The sequence below is a fragment of the Arvicanthis niloticus genome, chromosome 18, assembly GCF_011762505.2.
Source record: "Arvicanthis niloticus isolate mArvNil1 chromosome 18, mArvNil1.pat.X, whole genome shotgun sequence".
NCBI lineage: Eukaryota > Metazoa > Chordata > Mammalia > Rodentia > Muridae > Arvicanthis > Arvicanthis niloticus.
Genome location: NC_047675.1, coordinates 37,990,127 through 38,016,034, shown reverse-complemented (window position 1 = coordinate 38,016,034; position 25,908 = coordinate 37,990,127). Strand labels below are relative to the sequence as shown.

Sequence of the window (25,908 nt, the reverse complement as noted above, 5' to 3'; positions counted from 1 at the left end):
GCCTCAATTATGCCCCTACACCCAATTCATACGTTGAAAAGCCTTAGGACCTCAAATGTCACTGTGCTATTTAAGGTAACTAATGTAAAATAAAGCCATTAAGGTAGGCTCTATTCCAATCCAACAGCTGTCCTTAAAAAAGAAATCAGAAATGGAAGTGCCTCCATGAGATCCAGCTGTAAGGCATTTTCTCAAATACTGATCAAAGTGGGAGGACGCATTGTAAGTGGTGGCATCCCTGGGCTGATAGTCCTGGGTTCTATAAAAAGAATACATGTACACATGCACGCACGCACGCATGCATGCACACACACATATTAGTTAGAGGGCTTCTGACAGTAAAGAGAAGGAACCAAACCTTTTCACAGCTTGATCCTAGACTTAATAGCCTCCAGAACTGAGAAACAGATTTCTGTTGTTGTTGGGGGTTTTTTGGACAGTTTTTGGTTTGTTTGTTTGAGAAAGGGTTTCTCTGTGTAGCCCTGGCTGTTCTGGAACTCCCTCCCTCTTTGGAAGGCTGAATAAGCTGGGTTCTAACGGCAGCAGCAACAATGGCATGCATGCATTCACCAGCAAGAAACCAAGGCAGGCAAATGAAGCAGCACTGCTTGCCTTCTCCTCAAACCTATGTATGTATATCCTGGGGAAGATGTTATCCAGTCTGAGTGCCTTTCTTCTTTGGTTAATCCATTCTAAAAATTCTAAAAATGACCTCACAAACCCACCCAGAGGTGGTCTCTTAGTTGATTCCAGAGGCAATTGACAATCCAGATTAAGTTGTTAGGATATATAATATATAGTAAGTTGTAAACTGCTTTGTATTATGGTTTATATGTCTTTTAAGACTTGGGGAATGATAAATTAGATCTCTGCACAATATTTGACAAAACTAGGATTCTAGGTCTGTAAATCCAGCAGATGGCAACTTTACTAAGGTCTGAACATAATAAATGACATACTTAAGACAGTAATTTTTAACCATTTTAGAGTCCTGTCAAAAGAGTACACATTTTAAACAAATCGTACCATATAACTCCTCTCAATTCCAAGTCACTACTGTAGCGAGAATTACATTACTGAAATGTGTCATATGCTTAAAGCATCCTCAGAAGAGGGCTAAGGTTAATCATTTCACTTATACCAGATTCTACCAGAAGTAAGCTATTCAGAAAGCAGGAGACATAAGTTCTTCTCTCTAAACAAATAAACGTGTTTTGTTTTTTTTTTCAGTGCAGCTGATGCCAAAATACATTTATTTAGGTGGTAACAGGGATACCTTGTTCTCACATCCCCTGACTGCCACTTACCCAAACCTAAGACTGCTCCCCAAAACAGTAACGCTATAATGCTTGAGTAGACACCAGATTCCTGTTGGTGGAATGTGCTGGAAGTATGAGTGTCAAGCGTGCTATAGATGGGGCTCTCACATCTGCTCACACCTGCTCACACCTCTGGTCTGCTTCTCTTTGACTCTCAGAATCTCAAGCGATTCTGACTCTTTTCATAGTTCTGATGCACATGGTACTGGATGGTTTTGTGTGTCAACTTGACACAAGCTGGAGTTTTCAGAGAAAGGAGCCTCCCTTGAGGAAATGCCTCCATGAGATCCAACTGTAAGGCATTTTCTCAATTAGTGATCAAGGGAGGAGGACCCATTGTGGGTGGTGCCATCCTTGGGCTGGTAGTCCTGGGTTCTATAAGAAAGCAAGCTGAGCAAGCCAGGGAAAACAATCCAGTAACCAACACCCCTCCATGGCCTCTGCATCAGCTCCTGCCTCTAGGTGCCTGGCCTGCTTGAATTCCTGTCCTGACTTCCTTGGGTGATGAACAGCAGTGTGGAAGTGTAAGCCAAATAAACCCTTTCCTCTCAACTTGCTTCTTGGTCATGATGTTTTGTGCAGGAATGGAAACCCTAAGACACACATCTTCCCTTTGCTCCATCCAGAGGACCATAGTCTCATGGTTTATTAATCCTAAGATGAAAATTTGCCTAAACTGTTTCCTATATAAAATCAAAGAGAACACTTGTTGACAAGACTCAAACACAAAGTTGTATTTATTTTCAATGACAAAAACAACACAACAAAGTGGACCAATCCATTAAATTTTAAGTCTAGCATAATTTTCAGCAGAAAAACTTATGTTCCATAAAACTTTAAAACAACATATCACAGTTAACAGTATCCAGCCAACAGTGTCTGAGGATAGCTAGCTACAAGGGTCAGACACAGAATCACTAACTTACAGCACAGAGTTTTAAGATGTGTGGTGTGTGTGTGTGTGTGTGTGTGTGTGTGTGTGTGTGTATGACATCTTTTAAAATGTCGAAAGGATGGAAGCTCCTACAAGCCTAAGGCTTTGTGTTCACATAATGAGTGGTAAGTAAGCAAATAAGTGCTATAGGGTCTTGACTCAGAACTCAAAAAGCAACAGCCAAGGAAGAAGAGGTTTCAAAGACTATTAGCAAGATGACAGGAGTTTTTCAACACAGTCAACACAGACACCAGAGCTCCCTGGGGTGGGATACTTTGGGACAGTCCATGTACAAGCTGTGCAATTAAATCTTTCCAGACTCTTGATCTTTCCAGACTCTTGGTTTGGAACCTGCCACCTAAAGCAACTTGTGCCAGGAGAAAGGAGGTTATTCACTCGTCAAGTCAAATGCCCTTTCTAACCTTGACTTTGTCACTTGGCTGCTGTCACCTGTACAATGGGGGATGCATTCCAACCAAGGATCACTGCTACACAGAGCAGCCTCTCTGGCTTCGAGTTCCCTGTCATAAACAGGGGATGCTTGCCATGGACAGCTGATGCCAGCTTCTTGTTTTAGCCTGCTACACGACACTGCTTGGCCACAGAACCTGGGGTCACAGAGCAGCAGCACCGGTTGGTGTCAATGGTCACAGATGCTTACACCATCACCTGCCATGTCTTCTCCATCATCTTGTCCATTATTTCTTTCGGAATTCGATCCTCCGAGCAACATTCTGAGCTCCAAATTTTTTGACCAGTGCATTTCTCGTGTCATCATCGTCCTTCTGCAAATCTAAGTCATCTTGTCGGCACCAAATTGGATAACCATCGGGTCTCCGTCCGGACTCTAAGAAAGAAGAAGTGGCCTCCAACTCGCCACTGTTTTTCAGCAATGCCTGTGTAACTGTTGAGAGATCCAAGTTAAATTTTTCCATTAGCTGCCGGATGATCTTAATGGCAGTTCCCACTTCTTGTGTAGAAACTTTTGGTTCCTCTTCCTCCTCATCTGGCTGCGTTTCTGAATCTTCCTCAGGTGTGGGTGGATCCCCGTCACACATCGTTATATGTATTTCAAAGTCAGGGCTCTCATCCACCTAGAAAGAATGAGGAGAGACATTCTTAAACTATTTATAAGCTTACTAGTTAATAAACTATTTATTAAGCCTTGAACCCTTGCAACATACATGTATCTTCCCAACTGTCACTCCTGGCTCTCTACACACCAATCCCCGGGCTCCCTTCAGTCCCTCTCATCTGCATTTATCCATGCTGACATGTGTACAGATTTGCATGTGGATAGCATGTTGTGCACATCTATATATATATACTTAACTGATTAAAATATGGAATGTATGTGTGTGTGTGTATGTGTGTATGTGTGAGAGAGAGAACATGTGTAACCTGTATGACGTTAGATCACTTATTTAGTGCCTGACTTCACTTGCAGATGTGAAGTTCCATAAAACCAGGAAGCAGGCATGCTGTGTTCATCCCCGCAGCCTGGAACTAAGTCCTCAATATTGCTGTGTGAGTCTATTAGGGTTTCCAAGCTATACACCACTTAGGCATATGACAAAGCATGTTATATGAGAGCTGTGTTTAATAACTACTGAGTTTGACAGTTGATGGGAAATGAACATATTATCAAATAACAAAATAACACGCAGACGACAAAAAGCAATGATCCTTTAGTTCTGGTGGTCAGTGATAGGAAGATGATGTTTCACTCGTAGCCTCGCTGGCCTTGAATTTGCTTTGTAGCAAAGATGATCTTTAACTTTTTCCCCCTTTTGAATTAATTGAAATATTTTTAGAATTATTATTGTATGTGTATGAGTATCCTGCCTACACATGTCTATGTGCACCACGTGCATGCCTGATGCCCACAGAAGCCAGAAGAGGGCAAGAGGCACCTGAAACAGGAGTTACAGACGTTCGGTTATAAGCTGCCTTGTGGGTGCTGGGATCAAACCTGGGTCCGCTGCAAGAGCAACAAGTGCTCTGACCCTCTCAGACAACTTTGCAGCCCTCACCTTTAACTTCTGAATCCCTCCTTTTGACTCCCAAGTGCTGTAATTATAGGCATGTACTGCCACATTCACTGGGGTAGGATTCTTTGGGGATTTTTTTTTTTTGTTTTAATTTTAGGCAAGGTGGCTCCAGAAACAATATAGCCAAGGATGACCCTGAACTCCTACTCTTCCTGCCTTCATTTTTTTTTTTTTTTTTTTGGTTTTTCGAGACAGGGTTTCTCTCTATAGCCTTGGCTGTCCTGGAACTCACTCGGTAGACCAGGCTGGCCTCGACCTACCTTCATCTCTTAAGCGCTGGGGTCACAGTCAAACAGCACCATGACAGGCTGAGGCAGTATCTTTAAGAAGAAAGGGTGGAATGTGGCTTGGAGCGTAGTTCAGTCACAGAGCATTTGCCTAGCATGGGTGCAGCTCTGGACTCAGGCCTCAGCTCTAGGGGAAAATGCAGTTAAGCAGGGCATTAAGGCCAGCCTGGGTTACAAAAGACCTTGGAAGGAAAGTAAGGAAAGCAGGAGGGAGCAAAAAACTGAATCATGACCTCTTTCTTTTTTCTGTTCTGTTTTTCTTTTTCTAAGACAGAATCTCACTATGTAGCTCTGGCTGTCCTGGAACTCACACAGACCAGGCTAGCCTGGAACTCACAGAGATCCACCTGCCTCTGCCTCCCTCACAAACACTAGGATAAAGGCACATGCTACTATGTTTGGCTCTGTAACCACTTTCTTTTGTGTTAATTCAGGACCAGCAAAATAGCTGTGCAGGTAAAAGCACCTGCCACCAAGCCTGACCCTTGAGTTTAACCTCCTGGCTCTACATGATAGAAAAAGAGGACAGACTTATTATCCAATAAATAAAATTGTAGTAAAACTTTTAAAATGTCTTTTAAAAGTTAATTCACAAGATCTTTAGTCTTGGAGAAGATACATAAATTTGGATTAAAAGAAAGGCATCATCATTAACTTGCAGCAATGGCCTTTCTCAAAAGCTATTATTGTGGGACTCCAATAGCATATTCAAAGACAGACTGAATATAAAAGAACAAGAATATTCCAAAGCTCCAAGTACACAGAAACTTTAAAAGTTAGAAATATAAGCACACTGTAAAACCCAAATAAACAGTTCTTTAATCTCAGCACTCAGGCTGGAGCAGGCAGATCTGTCAGTTCGAGGTCAGCCTGATCCACGTGTCAAACTCCGAGCCACCCATGGTTATAATGAGACTCTCTCTCAAAGCAAACAAAAGAAAAAAAAATAAAATTGTGTGATTATTTTTTTCCCTTGCCACTTACACTATCCTGCTAAATACTAAAGGCTCTGTAAAGCCTAAAGGCAGATCTCGTCTGTTTTCTCTCCTCTTCTACCTGTACATCCCTGGCCTGGGGTGGGTGGAAAGCACAGCTGAATAAGCAAGTGAGAAGGAGGCGGGGAGAGGAAGTGAGTAAACCGAGTTAAGATACCGCAGCTTCTCCAAACTCTGGAGTGGCTTCCTCAAACAACTTGTTGACTGTCTCTCCATTCTCCTTGGTCTCTCCCTTCACACACTCCTCTTCAGGCAAGTCTGGCATTCTCTTGTTCTGTGGCTCTATTAAAGAAAAGAACAGTGGATCAACAAGGCTCATCGGCAGAGACCATCTGTATCAGTTCTGTGCATGTTTATTATTCAGAAGTGTACAAAGAGCTTAAGATATGCACACTCAAGAATTCTCACACTTGTTTCCAAAACTAACCTACAATCCCGGCACTCAGGAGCACGATGCAGGAGGATTTTGAGTTAAGAGGCTAGTCTGGGTCTCTAAGTGAGTTCTAGGTCAAATGAAATAATAAATGAGGACATGATGATTTAACTATGATGGAGGTTTACTGTAGATATGAGGGAGAGCATAGCCAGACGCATCTAGAAGGGTCCAGACTAAACTGGGCCATGAGAGGAGAGAGGGAGGAATGGAGGGAGGGAAGGGGAAGCAAAGAGAGTACCTGGGAGCCTGGAGACCAAGAGACTGGCACAGTCAAAATGGTTGGATTTATACAGGAATCAGAGAAGCTGGGGGAAGGGAGGTTGATGATAAGGGGTAAACCGTGTATGTCAGCCAGGATGACTCTAACAGGTAGGGAGAACCTGGCAGCAAGCACCGGCTTTGCTATGTTAAAAGAGAAACCTAAGGAGCTGCTGAAATACATACATTTCAACTGTGTAACTCCAGCACTCTAGAGACTGAGGTAACAGGATTGCCTAGACTTGGGAGGTCAGCCTGACTGTCTCAAAAACAAACTTACAACACGACTTAAATAAAAAGCAGCACCTTGGGCTGAAGAGATGGCTCAGCAGTTAAGAGCACTGACTGTTCCTCCAGAGGTCCTGAGTTCAATTCTCAGCACCCACCTGGTGGCTCACAACCATCAGTAATGGGATCCAACGCTCACTTCTGGTGTGTCTGCAGACAGCTACAGTGCACTTACATATATAAAATAACCTCAAGTGCTTAGAACTCACCTCATCTAAGGAAGATCACAAAGTAACCTTCCTTTATATATGGAAGTAAATTCTATATGGACAGAAATAAATTGATCTGCCATGCCTTTCACATAGTTTATATTGAACAAGCCCAGAATATAGGCAACATCTCAAAAAGAACAGCCAGAGGCTTTTTCTCAAAAAAGAAGAGGAAGAAGAGGAGGAGGAGGAGGAAAAGGAGGGGAAGAAGGAGGAAGGAGAAAGAGAGAGGGAGTAAGGGAGGGCGAGAGGGAGAGGGGAAAGGGAGAGAGGGGAAAAACATCTTTGAAATTTCTGAAAACAGAAACAGGTTACCCCGTTACCTCCTGGAGGGAAACTGGGTAGCTGGTGGGTAAGAAGGGTAGAAGATTTTCATATACATACTGTACTGTGTTCCTTTTGAACACAGAGCCGTTCTTGTAAACTAGTTACTGTCGCGTAGAACCAGCCACTCTGGGGGCTGAGGAAGAAGAACATTTCAGCCATAGTTAGGGGACAGAAAGCCTGGGCAACACAATGAGAGACCTCAAGTTCCCGGTCCTCCCAAACCCAAACCGACCAACGAACTAACATCCAGTCAATGGGAAGGAAAAGTTAATGAGAAGATAAATTAACACAAGAGAGCAAGAGATAAGAGGAAGCTTCGGCAGTCAACAGAGAAGGACTGAGCTCTGCCACCAACGGCTTCAAAAAGGACACTGATGGGCAGGCAGCCCCGCCCCCCGGGGCCCCGAAGGTGCAAGCCTCACCTCCGCTATCCGCGGCCTCGGGGTCCTGTTCCGCCTTCCGTTTGAGCTTCTGGGAGGACGGGCTGACCGGGGCGTTCCCGAGCAGGTACTTGTGCTCCTGGCCCCGCAGATGCTTGAGGTAGCGGTCCTTGAGCGACTGCCAAGAGTGCTGCGTGAGCGAGCTCTTCTCCATCGCTTTCCACAAGGCGTTGCCTGTGACCGAGCTGGGCGAACGAGCGTTTTCCTTCACGTAGGTCAGGATGGCCACATCGTCCGCGTCAGTGTAGGAGATGCGCCCGGTCAGGGGCTGCGGCTCCGGTTCCGTGGAGCCCTCGGCCGAAGCCCCGGGCTTGGGATCGGACGCCTGCTCTGTCAGGCCCAGCCGGTAGGCCTCCATCTCCAGCTTCTCGTTACGCTCCACGCAGTCTAGGATGTACTGCGTGGAGATGAAGTCGCCCGAAGCCTCGGCCAGCGCCTCCCCGGGCTGGGCTAGCAGCACGGCCCCGGGCTCTTGCACCCGGCACACGGTGCCGCCGCCGTGCAGGATGAGCGTCGACAGCCGGCGCTTGACCGAGCTGGGCCGCACGTAAAACGACATGGCGCTGCCGTCTTCCCTCACGAACAGAGTGGAAGAGTGAGTGGGCCCATTGGGGTCTTTACCCAGATCCATCGCCTCCGCCATATCTGTCGCTCCGCTGTACGAGAGAAGCGAAGGGGCAACGCCGCAGGGACCGACTCTCCGCCCAGCACTGCGCCTGCGCAGCGAGAGCCCAGCCGAGTGCCCGCCCTCTTTCCCGGAAGAGGCGGGACTTAGGGCCATGACCTGGAAGTTCTAGTTCTACGCTAGTCACTTTTTTTCTGGGTTGGGCCAGTGGGGAAGATGGCTACGCTGCAGGAGAGTGAAGTCAACGTGGATGGCGAGCCGAAACTAAGCAAGAAGTAAGTGTCGCTGAAGGTCTTTAAGTGTCTCTTGTCGCAGTGTCCCGATGGAAAAAGTACCTGGAGTTTTCCCGCCAAGGCGACTGTGCCAGGGGTCCCTCTGTCTTTTCCGGTGTGTGAGCACATGCTGGAACAGAGATGCAGTGCCCTAGAACCTACAGCCTCCGGGATGCCCCAGTATCTATTGCGTGGCTGATGGCTTCCCTGGTCCTAGCCGTGGGGACGAGCATACCCAGGGAAAGCCATCACAGAAACTGGGAATGGCAGCAAAGAAAAGTGAAACTAACTTTACCCTGCCTTCAAAGAAATGCTTTTTTTTTTTTTAATTTAGCCACTCCCCCAACTGATAGATTGGAAAATGATTAAATATCTTTGTTCTTCAAAGGAGAACCTTTAAATTATTCTTGGCCTATCCAAGGTTATTCTGCACCTTAGATGTTAAAAGGGGGTACGTTCTGAAACTATAGTGACCTTACCCGTATGCCTCACTCAGAGGATCTGTGACAAAGGAGCAGAAGGCCTTATTTAGCGGGATGTACCAGGTTCCCTTTGCAGTGCTGGGTGTCTCTTTGTAAAAACATTCCAAATCCGAGAACTGAGTAGACAGATAAGATTAGGCTCTAACTGTTTTTTTGTTTTGTTTTGTTTTTAGGACCACATGCTAGTCCAGGGCTGGCCACTTGACCCACAGAACGCTAGCAATGATTTAAATGTCTTCTTAATGCCTGGAACTACATAGTGCCCTCCAGAGCTGTAGGAAATAACTAGTTTAAGCTGTTACATGTGGCTGCTTTAGTTAGTGCCCAAGCAATAAATAAATCCTCTTGTTGGTCCCTAAGGGAAATACCAGAGATGTTCTAGATTAGAATTGGTTTTTCCTTTTTTTTAGGTTTTTCGGGACAGGGTTTCTCTGTATAGCCCTGGCTGTCCTGGAACTCACTCTGTAGACCAGGCTGGCCTTGAACTCAGAAATCCGCCTGCTTCTGCCTCCCAAGCGCTGGGATTAAAGGCGTGCGCCACCACCACCTGGCTGGTTACCCTTTTATGACTATGCTTCTGCTTAGTGTGTTTTAGAAGGATTTTAAAGAAAATGTTTAAATTCATGGGTTGCTAGTTCCCTAATTGGTTGTCTTTTATGCGAGTGATTTGGTGAATTCCTTAGAGGAGACTGAGTTTATTAAATCAGTAGTTGGAATTTTGAGTCACAAGTGAAAGTACCTCAGTTTTCAGGTTAAATTAAGCCTTACTGCTGCTTTCAAGTCACTTTTCTTAAATATACCATTTGCTTTTTTTTTTTTAAAGCAACATTTCCCTGTTAGACACCATGTTGGCATTATACAAACTTTGTCTAATCTTAGTAGTAATCTTGCAAGAGAAATGCTCATGTCCACTTCACAAAGTCACAAACTATGGCCCTGGGTGATATATTTACGGGGAAAATGGGAGTTCCCAGCAGTTGTGAGTGTGGCGTAGTGGCTGCTTCCATGCACAAGGCTCTTGCTTCCAGCGTACTCATAATAAAAGTAGATTCCTGATGTGCCTTCTAGCACTGCTCTGAAGCACTGGAACAGAAATCTAAAGGGAAGTGTATACCAAGTCTGGGATCCTCAGCTGATTAAATCAAGTGGTTTTGTTTGTTTGTTTTCACAAAACAGTTTCTCTGTGTAGCACTCACAGGCTGTCCTAGAACTCAGTCTGTAGACCAGGCTAGCCTCAAACCGAGAGATCTAGATCTACCTGCCTCCCAAGTGTTTGCACCACCACGAGCTGGCTTTAAAATAAACCAGTTTTGATATACGTTCCTGGCTAAAAATAATTTTTTGTGTGTGTGCATGTAAATAATGGATATTCCCTTCTTTTTCTTAATTGTTCTTGGAATTTCTTAAAGTTTTTACTGTGGACCATTTTTTTCCTGAAAGTCCCCAAATTTAAAAACTGATGGGTTATCTGTGCAAATCACTCATTCTCAAATGAAAGATTCCTCCTCAAAATACTTATACATAGTAGAGTATGATCCTAGTAGATCTGAGGCCATTGTGTTTATAACACGTAAACATGGTATCATCTGGGGACCTGTCCTTTCCTCTGTGTTGGTCCTTTCTTTGACTCAGAGAGTCTTTCCTGTAGCTGGTTTCTGTGTGCTTTATTTATTTATCTTCTGGGACAGGGTTTCACTGTGTTCCTCAGGCTGTTCTCAAACTCCTAGGCTCAAATGATCCTTCCCAAGCTCCCGAGTAGCTGGGACTGTCTAAAATTTGATATTTTCATTGTCATCCTGTTGTCAGGATTCCATCTTCAGGGGAGAAACCACACTTCAGAGCCCCACAGTTTGCCTTCCATGCTTTAAGAAGTTGTGAGCATTTCTGCATTTAAGCTATTGATTGACTTGCATTTGGGTTCCGAATCCCAGATATGAAGCGGGTTTTATATAATAGGACTAAGAACATTGCAGATGTCAGGAGGGACTGAAGTTCAGAGGGACAGTGCATGTTAGTGCAAATCATGGCTCCCCTCCTCAGCAGTGCAGAATGAGTAGGTGTATACTATTGGTCCCCTCTGACTACACGTCTCTGTTTCCTGCTAGGTGGTGGTAATCATTAGTTCCAGGGTGTTCTGCCATGTTGATGCAAGCTGCTGTCAGGCTTGTTAGGGGGTCCCTGCGCCAAACCTCATGGGCAGAATGGGGTCAGAGGGAACTTCGACTGGGCCAACTTGCTCCTTTCACAACGCTCCACAAGGACAAGCCACTTTCTGATAGAAGAAGGTTGGTGCCCATTACCTTCTTTATTGCACTGGGAGCAGAATCTTTCTTCGGTGTCTGTTAACTTGTAAGTCTTTGGACATGTTAAGGAAACAGAGATCTATTGCCCAAGCCAAGATTCATTCCCCTTCTTACTTTATGAGTTCAGAGTCCTTCTCCCTGTGGTCCCTTCTCTGTTCCCTTTCTTTTTGCCCCTCTGACTAATTCTTGTTTATTGAGACAGGATCTTGCTATATAGACCAGGCTGTCCTCAAACTCACTATGTAATGAAGGCTGGCCCTAAACTAAAGGTCTTTCTGCACAGGCATGTGCTACACCACCCTGTCTGAGATAAAGGAATTTCTTTTTGTTGTTGTTGTTTTTTTTGGTTTTTTTTTTTTTGGGGGGGGGGTTCGAGACAGGGTTTCTCTGTGTAGCCCCGGCTGTCCTGGAAGTCACTCTGTAATCCAGGCTGGCCTCAAACTCAGAAATCCGCTGCCTCTGCCTCCCAAGTGCTAGGATTAAAGGCGTGTGCCACCACCGCCCGGCAATAAAGGAATTTCTAATGCTAGTTATTCCCCCCCCCCCTTTTTTTTTGTCTTTCTGGGGTTCGTTTATCAACTTTGTCCTAGTTTTGGTGCTCCCTTTAGGGTCTTTTTTGGACTGTCCTTACAATCTGCAAGAGCAAATCCTGAATGAAGCAGAAAAGAGATTTATCTTAATATTGGGATGGGGAGGACCAGATAGCCTTAAAAGCTTGCTCACTGAATTACAGAATGATAGACCACTGGGCTGTTAGAAACATGAATGCAAGACAGATTGTATTTAGAAAGACTTGTCTGTTTTGAAGCTTTCGAAATTATTCTGTACTTAAAAGATAGTTCTTTTCTTCAGATTTCGCTAAATTTATATTGAAAAGGAGCCTGGGGGTAATTCAGTGTTAGACCTCTTGCCTATTACACTTGGACCCCTGGGTTCAACCTCCAATAGTTCAAAACAAACCAAAGAAAGTGAAGGGTGTGTTCTAAAGCCAGACAATATGCAAGCGTGGCTTAGAATCTTTTGCCATGATTCACTATTGAAGACTTAGCAGTTGTAAGGAATGATCCATCCATAAATTCTCTTTGAATAACGAAGATATTCTTGTCTAAGTCAGTTTGTTTTTCCTGGATTCCGGTAGGGAATTCAGGTCATAAGGGTCACAGAGTTGCCCCCATTATTTTGAGTTTAAGGTAACATACTTGAAGTTTGGATGGTGAGAGGCTTGATTAGAAATGGATCCAGATTTGTCCAGGTTTTGTCCTGGATGCAGAATGTGAAGAGTTAAGTAGCGAGAGACCTAGAACCCACTTTTGAGCCCTAACTACACTCTGGTACCCAATCATTTCTTATTAACATCTCAGTCTTCACAACTGGTGAGAGGGTGTCTTACTTCCCTTTTCTAGATGATAAGTCATATGCTCAATGTCATTCAAGTGGTCGGTGTTTTAGGGTTCAGTGCTAGGCAGTTGGACTACAAGCATAGCATATTACCTGTATTGTGCTGCTTTGTGTAGTAGTCCATTCTGGTTAATGTCAGAACAGTTTTGTTCTGAGCTAGGTCTCAGGCCGGCCTCAAATTCACTATGTAGCTGTAGATGACCTTAAACTTGCGGTCTCCTACCTGCACCTCCCAAGTACTGGGCTTACAGATGTGCAGTGTCACATTTGCAGTGCTAGAGAGCAAACCCAGAGCTTTGTGCATGCTGGGCAAGCGCTCTACCAACCAGGCCACATCCCCAACCCCCATATCAGTCTTTGACAGTTGTTCTGAAATTATCTCTTGAAGAGATTGTGTCTTCAAGCTCTGAAGACTAGTTCTCCACCATCAAACCCACTTCCCTAGGAGAGCCAGGAAACTGACAGAGCCTTGTTGCACCTTTAAGTGGTACTGTAGGGACTTCATCTTCTTCTAGGGATACCAAACTACCAGGATGCAGTTTCTAGTGTCAGGGAGCTTAAAAGTTTATCCTGCAGATTTTCTGGGAAATCTGCTCCAGTACTTGCATAAACTGGTAAATGTGGGCTTCTTCACCTTTGAGTATCTTGATTCCAGTTGGTTTCTGATGCCAAGTGGAGACTGGAAATGACCTGTTGCATCTTTGTTCAAAGGTTAGGTTTTCTTTTTGTCTTGTTCCCATAAATAGCTTAATGACTAACAGGTTAGAAAGAGCTGGGGAGTAAAATCACTTAGGGGTGTGGGGCACAGCAGGAACATTTTCTGCAAGCTGTTTATACGTTTGGAAAGTGGTAGTGGAGCTTCTGACACAGGGCTCTTCGGGCAGCTGTCACACTTGGTGCTGTCATCTTTCCAACAGTGAGCTGAAGAGGCGTCTGAAAGCTGAGAAGAAACTGGCAGAGAAAGAGGCCAAGCAGAAAGAGCTCAGTGAGAAACAGCTAAACCAGTCTGCTTCTGCCACCAACCATACTGCTGACAATGGTGTGGGTGTTGAGGAGGAGACTCTGGACCCAAATGTGAGTTCCCCTGGGCCATTGGGACAACTGGACACAGGAGAGCTGAGAGGCTTGTGGCTGACAGCAGGAGAGACTAAGTGACTAACAAAATAAATAGGAACTTGAACCAGCAAGAGAATTGGGAGGGCAGTGTCTGCCTTTTGTTTTTGTTAAACGCATGGACCCTGTATTTTTAATATCCAGTGTCTGTCTTTTGTTTGTTAAAGGCATGGGCCCTGAGTTTTTAATATCAAGTCCAAGTAGGCAATTTCAAGAGACCAGTCATCCTAAGTAACTACTTCTGTGGAAGTAGCTGAGCCTGTTGCAATGACAGCAGGGGTGTCTTCCCTCAAGATAGACTAGAGCTTCTGTTAGTTGGCAGAATACATTCCTCTTGCCAAATCCACCACTCCTCTCCTACTTCCTGGTTTTGTACATAAACATAGCCATGCCCAATAAATCTTTTAAAAGAAAAAAATTGCCAACCTGTCTTAGTTAGGGTTTTACTGCTGTGAACAGACACCATGACAAATGCAAGTCTTGTAAAGGACAACATTTAATTGGGGCTGGCCTTCAGGTCAGAGGTTCAGTCCAGTATCATCACGGTGGGAACATGGCAGCACCAGGCAGGCATGTTGAGGAAGAAGCTAAGAGTTCTGCATCATCATCTGAAGGTTGCTAGCTGAATACTCCCTTCTAGTAAGCTAGCCCTAGGGTATTAAAGCCCACACCCGGAGTGACACACCTACTCCAACAAGGCCACACCTCCTGATAGTGCCATTCCCTGGCCCAAGTACATACAAACTATCTCACAACTCCTGTGGTAAAATACTTCATATCTGCACTTATAGGTGTGCTGAGCATGCCCAAGGGAAGAGTCTAGTGTGTGGCCAGCAGAATAATTAGGAATGTGACTTCACCACACAAGTGCAGTCCACAAAGGAGACTGTCTGTAGCAATTAAGTTTTGTTATTTCAGCTGAACCTCCATTTTTTTTATTCCATTGAATCTTGTATTTTAAGTTCATTCTGTGAATCTACGTATTTTTGATACAAATCTCATTCCATAGTCCTATTTCAAAGATGCAGAGGTTAGTGTTGTGGCTATCCCCCTGCAGGCTCATGTGTCCTCTTGATGTCCCTAGATGGTGCTGCTGTTTTGGAAGTTTGTAGAAGTGTTAGGAGGCGGAGCCTTCTGAGCGAAGTGGGTTGCTGGTGGTGGGTCTTTTGTTTTGTGTTTTTGAGACAGGGTTTCTCTATGTGGCCTTGGCTGTCCTAGAACTTACTCTGTAGACCAGGCTGGCCTTAGAGTCACAAAAATCCACTTGCCTCTGCTTCCCAGGCACTGGGATCAAAGGCGTACACAACCATTGTTGGGCTGCTGCTGGTGAGTCTTAATAGGTTTAGCCCCATTCTTTCCAACATGGCTATCTGTCTTGCCTGAACAAGCCACTCTCCTGTCATGCCTCCCTTGCCATAACTATATTCTCTTAAACTAGAATAATCCTGTAAGGTATTCTGCCAACAAGGAGCGTAATTAAGATACTCTGCTGAAGAAGCCACACCTGACAGGGTTCCACTTCTGAAGGACTAGCTCTGGTTTTTTTTAAACAGCAATACTACAAGATCCGAAGTCAAGCAGTCCAGCAGCTGAAGGTCAGTGGGGAGGATCCGTACCCACACAAGTTCCACGTGGACATCTCTCTCACTCAGTTCATCCAAGACTACAGTCACCTGCAGCCTGGGGACCACCTGACTGACGTCACCCTAAAAGTGGCAGGTAGGAAGGTTCCTGACGGTTTACTCACCTCTTACCTCACGAGGGCAGGCTTCTATTCTAACACAAAGGAGGGCCTGGGCTGGTCTTGTGCCCTCTGTCCCTTTTGGTTTTTTTTTTTTTGAGTCCAGATCTTGCTGTATACCCTAGGCTGGCCTTAAACTTGAGATCTCATGCTGCGCTATTCCCAGTTGGTGTTGAAGCTCCTTTACTGGAGACAGTACCTTTATATCTACTCACGGAATAGAGCAGCCCCAGGCATGGTGGCATTCTAGATGAGGTGATGCTCCTGGGGAAAGGGATGTTCTTTGAGGGACTTCCTGGCTGGAAACTGCTGGGAGGAAAGACGTGTGCTACTGTGCCTGGCCTTTCCCTGCATGACCTTTATTAATGGGCTTGGCTTAGCCTATCTAGTCCCTGTCTACTGATATTTTAGATTTTCATGTAAAGATTCAGGAAGACCCAAAATGTGTGTTGTCAGTACCATCATCCAAGAGTTCACTGACTGTCTTTAAAGAGAGGTCTTCCTATACAGCCTGGACTGGTTTAGTGGAAATCATTGACATGAAGAAGAAGGCAGGCTGCAGACCCCGGGCCACACTCAGATGATTGTGATCGGTGTTGCACAGAGAGCTCAAAAGGCTTCTCCTTCTCTCAGTGTCTTGTATGTTTTCTCTCTAGGTCGCATTCATGCCAAGAGAGCCTCTGGGGGAAAGCTCATCTTCTATGACCTTCGAGGAGAGGGAGTCAAGTTACAAGTCATGGCCAACTCCAGGTACATAGAAATAGACAGTGAAAGATCTTATATGGCTGGGTGGTGCTGGGATAGGCTTTAATCTCAGCACTCAGGAGGCAGGCAGATCTCTTGAGTTCAAGGCCAGCCTAGTCTATAAAGCAAGCTCTAGGACAGCCAGGGCTACAGAGACGCCATCTTGAAAGCAAAACAAACAAACTAAAAAATTACTTGTGTCACACTCCAGAGTAACAGACAGGTGAAGACACATGCTAGCATGGTCCTATTTTCCCATTGTCATTTAGAGTTAGGGTATCGAGAAGTAGGACATGGTTGGGTACAGCTGAGTGGCAGGAGACAAGACCTAGCAATGAGTGTCTGTTCTTGCTTACAGTAAACATAAAGGAATCCTTCCAGCAGTTGGCCCTGAAGCAGGGACTCTGAGTAAGCCAGGAGTCTGTATTCATTTGTAGAACTGTGCACTAAGTTACTTTTCCTTTCACTCAGGAATTATAAATCAGAGGAGGAATTTGTTCATATTAATAACAAGCTGCGCCGGGGAGACATAATTGGAGTTGAGGGGAATCCTGGGAAAACCAAGAAGGGTGAGCTGAGCATCATCCCCCAGGAGATCACACTCCTGTCCCCCTGCTTGCACATGCTGCCTCATCTTCACTTTGGCCTCAAAGACAAGGTAAGCTCCGAAGCTGTTCTCCTGTTGTGGCCATCACAGAAAACCCTGGTTTCTAACCACTCGCTGCTTTTGCCTTAGGAAACAAGGTATCGCCAGAGATACTTGGACTTGATCCTGAACGACTTTGTGAGGCAGAAATTTATCATCCGCTCTAAGATCATCACATATATAAGAAGTTTCTTGGATGAGCTGGGATTTCTAGAGGTGACCAAGGGCGAAGGGTTCTTTACCTGAAATGGCACTGGCTTTGCTGTGCTTGTCACTCACTGTCCCGTCTTTCTTTCACACGGCATATCCTGCCAGGGTCCATCATGCCTGAGGAGAGCACTGCCTTGCCAAGTGTCTCTTCTTCCTGTTGAGGGCTCATTAGGAAGGCTTTCAAAATAATGTGCCGTCCCTGTGCCAATGATGCTACTTTCAGTAATTTTGGAGGGTCTGTAGAATTAAAGATATCTTTAGAAGCCAGGTAGCGTGGCTTTCCTTAGTCCAAGCATTTAGGAGGCATAGGCAGGCAGATATATGCACACATAAATACACTAAATACATATATACATATATATATTATTGCTACAGATGGAGTAGACATGTAAATGTTTGGAGGAGTTTTATTTTGGGTTTAAATACAAATTGTGGTCATGCTACATGTACTCTAATAAGCCTGCCTCTTTTTTTTTTTTTTTCAGACTCTATTCCAGTCTGTTTTTGCTGTGTTGATGTCTGTGTGCTGGTGCATGTATTTATGTGCATGTGCAAAGGATAAGGGAGGATGCCCAGTGGCCTCTATAAGTCTTAGCCAATTTCTTTTTAACTACATGTATGTATGTGTAGGCTTGTACATGTGAATGCCAGGTCCTTTTGAGGCCAGAGAACCTGGGTCCTCTGCAAGAGCAGATGTGCTTTTAACAACTGAGCATCTCCCAGCCCCTGGATGCTTCTTAAAGGATGTAGGTAGTAAATACTGTAAATGTCTCAGTTACTGTTCTGTTGCTGTGAAGAGACACACTATGACCATGACAACTCTAAAAGAAAGTATTCAATTGGTGACTTGCTTATAATATCAGAGGGTTGGTTCAATATCATAGTAGGAAGCCTGCCAGCAGGCAAGCAGACAGTCCAGGGGCTGAGAGCTTATATCCTATCCACAGGTTGCAGGCAGAAAGACTGAGAATGAAAAAAAGATGGTCAGACAGACACTGGCATAGGCTTTTGGAACTTCAAAACCCATCCCCAGTGACACATCTCCAAAAAGGCCACACCTACTCATGATCCTTCCCAAGCAATCTCACCAACTAGAAACCAAACATTTAAACCTATGGGGGAGGGGGGGCATTCTCATTCAAATCACCACAGTAAATTAAACCTAAAAGCTGCAGCATTCATTTATAGTTCCTTTTACAGCTTGTCGGCACTTACAGCCCTGTGTTAATAGGAATGGAGATGTGGTTCTAACAAGTCGAGCAGTCTGTTCGTCTGCTTTGTTAGATGACGGGCCTAGACTGTTACATGCAAAGGATGAACTGTCCTCAAGGCCTCTGATTATCTAAGAACTGTTTGTTTCTGCCTGTTTCAGATCGAAACTCCCATGATGAACATCATTCCTGGGGGAGCTGTGGCCAAGCCTTTCATCACCTATCACAATGAGCTGGACATGAACTTATATATGAGAATCGCTCCAGAACTCTACCATAAGGTAGTCAATAGTCTCACACCTATTTCCTTCCAGTAGCAGGAGGATGGAAAAATTACTGGCTAGACTAGTACAGTCTGAAATAAGGACCAGTGACGCTAGAGCAGCCGGGAGAGTGTTCTGGATTAGATCTCACTTTTGTCTGTCTTTCTTCCCTTCCTTCCTTCCTTCCTTCCTTCTTCCCTTCTTTCTTCTTTAAAAACTCTATAATTGGCATGGTGGCAAACACCTTTAATGCTGGTACTCAGGAGGCAGAGGCAAGCAGATCACCAAACTGTCTATACAGTGAGTTCTAGGACAGCCAAGGCTACACAGTGAGATCTTGTCTCAAAAGAAAAAAGAAAATCCACCCCTGAACTACATCCCAGTCCTTCTCAGTTCAGTCTTTCATAAAAAGAACTTTCATTGGTCTTAAATTCAAACTAAATCTCTTCAAATTTATCAGTATAAATACCAAAGTCTGTCATCCAGGATTCTTAGTTGCAGATATATAACAAGTTAAAGCAAGACTGAAATGTATTCACCTGTGTAAGGGAGCCACAGTAACCTTGAAGGCCAGGGAGTCTTGCCTGGAAATGTTGCTGGGTCACATCACATTGCCGCCTGCTAGGCACCAGTCACTGCACTAGGATCTCAGCAGCCTGTCTGAAAGATGGCTGCCTCTCTGGGTCCCTTCACCATAGTGAGTTCTATGTCATACCTTCATTTTCCTTTGGTGGCTTCCATGCTGACATGTCACAGTGTGTCTGGCAGGTGGAGCTGGGTCATTTGCCCATAGCATATTGGAAAAACTCAGACCCAACAAGTAAGAAATAGCAAAGACACAGGAAGAGACTCTGGAGTCCTACACAGCCAAATAAAATCAAAAGCAAGTTGATATTAAAGACAGCGGGGCACTGGGCATTTTGAATGGAGAGCGAGTCTAAGCTATGAAAAGCAGTTAGTTCATAGAAGCCTACAGGGCTGTTAACACATGACTATGGCCGTGTGGTTTTGGTAGATGCTGGTGGTTGGTGGCATTGACCGGGTTTATGAAATTGGGCGCCAGTTCCGAAACGAAGGGATTGATTTGACTCACAATCCTGAGTTCACCACCTGTGAGTTCTACATGGCCTATGCAGACTATCATGACCTCATGGAAATCACAGAGAAGATGCTGTCAGGTGAGTCCTGCTGCTGTCCGCTCACACTCATCTGGGAGACTGCTGTGCTGCTTTAGAGGAGAACTTCCTGTTTTCAGTCCATGAGATGGCTGCTTTCTTTCCCAGGGATGGTGAAAAGCATTACAGGCAGTTACAAGATCACCTACCACCCAGATGGGCCAGAAGGCCAAGCCTATGAAGTTGACTTCACCCCACCCTTCCGAAGAATCAGCATGGTAGAAGAGCTTGAGAAAGCCCTAGGTGTGAAGCTGCCAGAAACCAGTCTCTTTGAAACTGAAGGTAAAATACTACACTCCACCATGTGGCCTGCCTTCTTGTTCAGCTCCAAATCTGTTTGGGTTAGAGCTAAAATGTCCCACCTGTTGTATTTATAGGCATTTTTACACAGTGATGTTCCCTGTCCTAACTTACACATTTCTGTTACAGAAACTCGAAAAATTCTGGATGATATTTGTGTTGCAAAAGCTGTTGAATGCCCCCCACCTCGGACCACAGCCAGGCTCCTTGATAAGGCAAGAGACCATACTTGTGCTCTTCCGGTGCTTACCAGTTCCCTGATCCCAAGAAAGTGGGTCCCACCGGGAGAATCCTTCCCTGCAGCTCTACAGGAAAACCTTACAGAGGAACGGGAGAATTGAACCTTTGAATTGGGATTGGGAAGTGTAGCTCAGTGCAAAGTACTCACTTAGCAAGTCAAGGCCAGGGAAGGGGTGGCTCAGCCCCACCCCCAGATCCCGTTCCCCTAACTGGGCCACCTTGTCCAGCCACAGTGGGAGAGGATGCACCTAGCCCTGCAGAGACTTAATGTGCCAGGGTGGGGGATCCCCAGGGGACCTCCACCTTCTCAGAGGAGAAGGGGAGGGGCTGTGCAGGGGACCAGGAGTGGGGAAACAGTGATCAGGATAAAAAGTGAATAAATTAATGAGGGGAAAAAGAAATATAAGCAAAAAAGAGCTTTGAAATGTAATATTATACTATGTGCCAAATAGCATATATTACCTTACTCAATATTCTGTCCTTTGCAAGAGCTACAAGGCGAACTCATCTGTATGGGAGTTAAAACCTTCCCATAGGCTGGACTGTCAGTGATGTTCGGAAGCCATGTCTAACTCTGCTCTGTCTCTTCATTAAGCTTGTTGGAGAGTTCCTCGAAGTGACATGCATCAGTCCCACATTCATCTGTGATCACCCACAGATCATGAGTCCTTTGGCCAAATGGTAAGATGCAGTTTGTTACTGCATAAAAAACCCTGACGTGGGGCTTGGGCTGCTACAGCTGCACCTATGCAGCAGAATGTCTTACTGAGCGTGCATCCAGGCCTGGGTCCAGTCTTCAGTACTGCTTTTTGTTCCTCCCTCCCTCCCTCCCTCCCTCCCTCCCTCCCTCCCTCCCTTCCTTCCTTTTCTGTTTTTTAGAATTATGTATTTGATGTCTGAGTACACTGTTGCTCTCTTCAGAGACACCAGAAGACAGCATCAGATCCCATTACACATGGTTGTGAGCCACCATGTGGTTGCTGGGGATTGAACCCAAGACCTCTGGAAGAGTATCAGTGCTCTTAACCACTGAGCCATCTCTCTGGCCCTTCAGTGGTGAAAAAAAAAAAAAAAAAAAAAAAAAAAAAAAAAAAAAAAAAAAAAAAAAAACCACACCAAAAAAAAAAAGCAAAACAGAAATTAATGGTATAAAACCACAGGGGTTTTTTGATGTCCTGTGTTGACTTTCTTGTCAGTGGTCTTTCTTTTTTCTTTTTTTTTTTTTTTCCTTTTTTAAAAATTGGATATTATATTTACATTTCAGATTTTATCCCCTTACCCCACTTCCCCACACCACCCAGAAACCTCCTATCCCATCCCCCCTCCTCATGCTTCTATGAGGCTGTGCCCCCACCTACCCCCCACCCTCACTCCCCCCTCCCCACCCTCACATTCCCCCCTACTCTTGTGTTCGTCCTTCATGGGACCAAGAATCTCCTCTGCCACCTATGCCCGATAAGGCCATCCTCCCCTACATATACAGCTGGAGCCATGGGTCCCTCCCTATGTGCTCCCAGGCTGGTGGTTTAGACCCTGGGGAGCTCTGGTTGATTGGTATTGTTGCTCTCCTCATGGGGCCACAAAGCCTTTCTGCTCCTTCAGTCTTCTCTCTAACTTCTCCATTGGGAAACCCTTGATCATATCAGTGGTTAGCTGTGAGCATCATCCTCTGAATGTGTCAGTTTCTGGCAGACCTCTAAGGAGACAGCTATATCATGTTCTTGTCAGCATGCACTTCCAGCCATCCACATCAGTGTCTAGCTTGGGTGACTGTACATGGGATGGATACCCAGGTGGAATGGTCTCCAGATGGCCCCTCCTTTAGTTTCTGTCCCATGTTTTGTTTCCATATTTGCTCCCTTGAGTATTTTTGTTACTCCTTCTAAGTAGGACTGAGGCATCCACACTTGGTCTTCCTTCTTCATGAGCTTCATGTGGGTTGTTGGTCTTTCTATGGCATGCATTGATACAATATCTAAGATGGGAATCCTGCCAGGGCCTCTTCACGTGATCTCTCTGGCAGTAGTCTGTTGTCAGCATGGTGGTTGGGTTTCCAAGGCAGGCATCCCAAAAGAACAAGCCTCAACAAGCAAATATATGCTAGACCTTTGCCAATACCTCCTTGACCAAAACAAGTGGACAGCCCAGAGTATGAGAGCAAAGCAGAACGGCCTGGGTTCAGTCTGTGCCCCTGCCTGTTAGGAGTATAGTCAAGTCTCTTGTCTCTCTCACCCTCACTCTGGTACCAGAGATCGGTGCTGAAAATTGATGAAGCTTCAGGTTTCGACTTTTGGGTCAGGTATTACATTATGAGAGCTCTGAATATTCATGCTCTGTGGTCTCATGTCCCCAGGCACCGCTCCAAAGTGGGTCTAACTGAGCGCTTTGAGCTGTTTGTCATGAAGAAAGAAGTATGTAATGCCTACACTGAGCTGAATGATCCCGTGCGGCAGCGACAGCTATTTGAAGAACAGGCCAAGGTGAGTGAGTGAGAATGGTCTCTTACCCCTGAGCTCACACCGAACACTTTGTTGCTGTTTTAACCAAAGCCAGGGAGGCTTTCCAAGTGTGTGTGTGTGTGTGTGTGTGTTCTGCCTGCAAGGGTATCAGTGTGCCATGTGCACACAATGCTCAAGAGGGCACAAAAGAGTATTGGATCCCCTGGAACTGGGTTACAGGTAGTTGGGAGCTACCATGTGTGTGCTGGCAATCAAACTTGGATCCTCTGGAAGAGCATCTCTTACCCACTGGGCCAACTCTCCAGCTCCATAAAGAGGCTTTGCAGGAGGAAGTCCCATTCAAAATAGAACTGCTCTTCTTGTTTTTGAGATAGTCTCTTGAGTAGCTGAGGCTGCCTTGAATCCTTGACCCTCTAGTCTCTGCCTCTCAGGGCTGGGATTACAGGGCTACGTACCACACCCACTGACACTCTGGCTTTGATTATTCGGTACATAAAATGGGTTGAAGATTGCCTATATTTAGACACTCATCTCAAAAATACATTTAACAAGGACGTACCTTTTCTTAAACTATACCTTTCCCCCTTTTTTTGGAAGGGGGCAGGTATGGTTGTTTTGTTTGGCTTTGTTTCTTGAAACAGAATCTCTGTATGTAGCCCTGTTTACCTCTGCCACTGATGGCTGGTTTCAGGAAATAGAGATTTTTTAGTATCATACTGTACTAGCTAAGAACTAGTCTATCTGGAGTCCCAAGTCCCCAAGCAGAAGACCGGTTTTGTCTTTTTTTTTTTTTTTTAATTACTGTATATTATTTGTGTAAAATAAGGAGAACTGCCTGCCTTCCTTAACTTTCAAGACAAGATCTCACTGTTCAGTCCTGGCTGGCCTAGAATTAGTTGTTTAAACCAGGCTAGCCTCCAACTCTTGGCAACCCTCTGTCTCAGCCTTCCAAATACATAAGGGCTTCATCTCTGAGGTAGATTTTTTCAGTCCTCACCTCCAGGTCTCTGGAAATCAGTTTCCAGCAAGTTGATCAGAAATTGTCCTGGCATCTTTGGTACCCTTTTGAAAGTTTGAATGTGTTCATGTAGACACTGAGGTGACCTAATACTGTGGGTTGATCCATTTTTTGGAGTGTCATATTAGACATTTACATTACAATTCATAACAGTAGCAAAGTAACAGTTATGACGAAGCGATGAAACGATGTTATGGTTGGGTCAGCACAACACGAGGAGCTGTACTAAGGTCTCGGCATCGGGCTTGAGAACCGCTGACTAGGAGACTTGGATCCTTTTGAACCTTTGGCTCTGTTTTCTCCAGGCCAAGGCTGCTGGTGATGATGAGGCCATGTTCATAGATGAGAACTTCTGTACCGCCCTGGAATATGGGCTGCCCCCAACAGCTGGCTGGGGCATGGGTATCGATCGCCTCACCATGTTCCTCACAGACTCCAACAATATCAAGGTATGCACAGACCTCCCAGTACATGCATCCCCAGAACTCCACTGTACTGGAAACAGCACAGAGGGCCTGGAAGAGAAAGGAGAGGCTCAAGAAGTCTCCTTCCGCTTTACAGAAGACTAGAGAGTGTGGCCTTACAGGACTTTAGTCTTTGCTGCTCGAGACAGGAGGGATACTAATAGTTTGCTTTTCTTCAATATCCAGGAAATGCTAAGCCCTTTCTACATGTGTTGCCCTAAGTCCTTCGGTTCTGTTAGGTGTGAAGCTGTCTTTGCTGGTGCTACTACTCTTTTTGAGACAGGGTTTCATCATGTAGCTTAGACTCTTTTGGAATTCCATCGGTAGTTTATAGTGACCTTGATACTCCTGATATGTCTGCCTCTACCTGCAGAATACTGAGATTATATTGGTGTATGTCTATGAGGAAGTTCACTTTCAGTTTGCTCTTGTTTGTTTGTTTGTTTGTTTGTTTGTTTGTTTTGGGGGGGTGGGTCTTGGTTTGTTTTTTGGGTTTTTTGTTTGTTTTTGTTTTTCCACATAGGGTTTCTCTTCGTAGCCTTGGCTGTCCTGGAACTCAGTCTGTAGACCGGACTGGCTTCGAAATGAGAGATTCCCCTGCTTCTGCCTTCTGAGTGCTGGGATTAAAGGTGTATGCCACCACCGCTCAGCTGAGGTTCACTCATAAAACAAAATCATATTTTTTTTAAATTATACATATGGCCCATTTACACCATAAGCATCGCTTGTGCCTGCAGAGGCCAGAAGAGATGTCAGATCCCCTATAACAAGTTACACATGGCTATGAGTTGCCATGTATCTGCTGGGAACCACATCTCCGTCCTCTGTGAGAACAAGTGCTCTTACTTGCTGAGCCATCTCTGTAGCCCCGGAAACTCAGTTTTACTAGAACCTGTTGATTCGCTCTTTTGACGTGGGACCCTAGCAGGTTCTGTGCCCTGGGCTGGGTGCGAATTTTGTAACAACAGAGGCAACAGCAAAAGTAGGATAGCGGGAAAAAAATCCACAGTGCCCTGTTATTGAAAGACAGGGTCTTACTACCTAGTCTGGTTGTACTGGAACTTAACCGTATGTAGACCAGGCTGGCCTTGAAGTTGGGTCGCAGCGGTTGGCTTGCCCCTGCCTCCTGAGTGCCTGCTCCTGGTGCTCCTCAACTTCAACGGATGCTTTTTTCTTCTCTAGGAAGTACTTCTCTTTCCTGCCATGAAGCCTGAAGACAAGAAGGAAACTGCAGCAGCCACTGAAACCCCAGAAAGCACAGAGGCCAGCCCCTCTGTCTAGAGGACTCATGCAACTATGGCATCTGCATTTCAGCAGATCTGGTCTGAGGAAGTGATTCCTGTGTGGCGCCGTCCATCTATCCACTGCAGTCCAACCACAAGAGAGAAGAATTAAAGAATTTCTTTTTATTCCTTGTTACCAAATAAACCATTTCTCTCTTTACCTGTGCAATGTTACTTTTTTTCCCCACAGACTGCTGGTCTAATGAGTGGTCTAATTAGAACTTTGTCATTGTATTTTTTTTAACTATGTGTGTGTACATTCGAGTGCAGGTGCCCTCTGAGGCCAGAGATGTTGGATCCCTTAGAGCCAGTTACAGGCATTTGTAAGCTGCCTAACATGGATACTGAGAAATAAAGTTCAGCCCTATGAGAGCAAGATGAGCTCTTAACTCCTAAGTCAACTTTGCAGCCCCATCT

General features: G+C 45.2%; 2 protein-coding genes across 3 annotated transcripts; one reads left to right on the top strand and one right to left on the bottom strand.

The window, feature by feature from the left end:
* Positions 1-2,038: 2,038 nt before the first annotated feature.
* Positions 2,039-8,288, bottom strand: Terf2ip (TERF2 interacting protein). The gene is made up of 3 exons (XM_034522382.2): positions 7,527-8,288; positions 5,744-5,868; positions 2,039-3,347 (listed from the first exon to the last, which is right to left on the bottom strand). The coding sequence occupies exons 1-3, from the start codon at positions 8,185-8,187 to the stop codon at positions 2,952-2,954; spliced, it is 1,182 nt and encodes a 393-aa protein (XP_034378273.1). The 5' UTR covers positions 8,188-8,288; the 3' UTR covers positions 2,039-2,951.
* A 2-nt stretch (positions 8,289-8,290) lies between these two features.
* Positions 8,291-25,651, top strand: Kars1 (lysyl-tRNA synthetase 1). Of its 2 annotated transcripts, XM_034522380.2 has the most exons (15): positions 8,329-8,444; positions 11,029-11,208; positions 13,542-13,698; positions 15,291-15,456; positions 16,135-16,228; positions 16,694-16,880; positions 16,959-17,084; positions 18,451-18,570; positions 19,568-19,730; positions 19,836-20,009; positions 20,157-20,242; positions 20,863-20,948; positions 22,621-22,747; positions 24,050-24,193; positions 25,391-25,651. In XM_034522380.2, exons 2-15 carry the CDS (start codon positions 11,063-11,065, stop codon positions 25,487-25,489), a joined length of 1,875 nt encoding a protein of 624 aa, XP_034378271.1. In that variant the 5' UTR covers positions 8,329-8,444; positions 11,029-11,062; the 3' UTR covers positions 25,490-25,651. The 2 variants fall into 2 exon arrangements, with proteins under 2 accessions (XP_034378272.1, XP_034378271.1); XM_034522381.2 differs by lacking the exon at positions 11,029-11,208 and having other exon boundaries at positions 8,291-8,444.
* Positions 25,652-25,908: the final 257 nt, after the last annotated feature.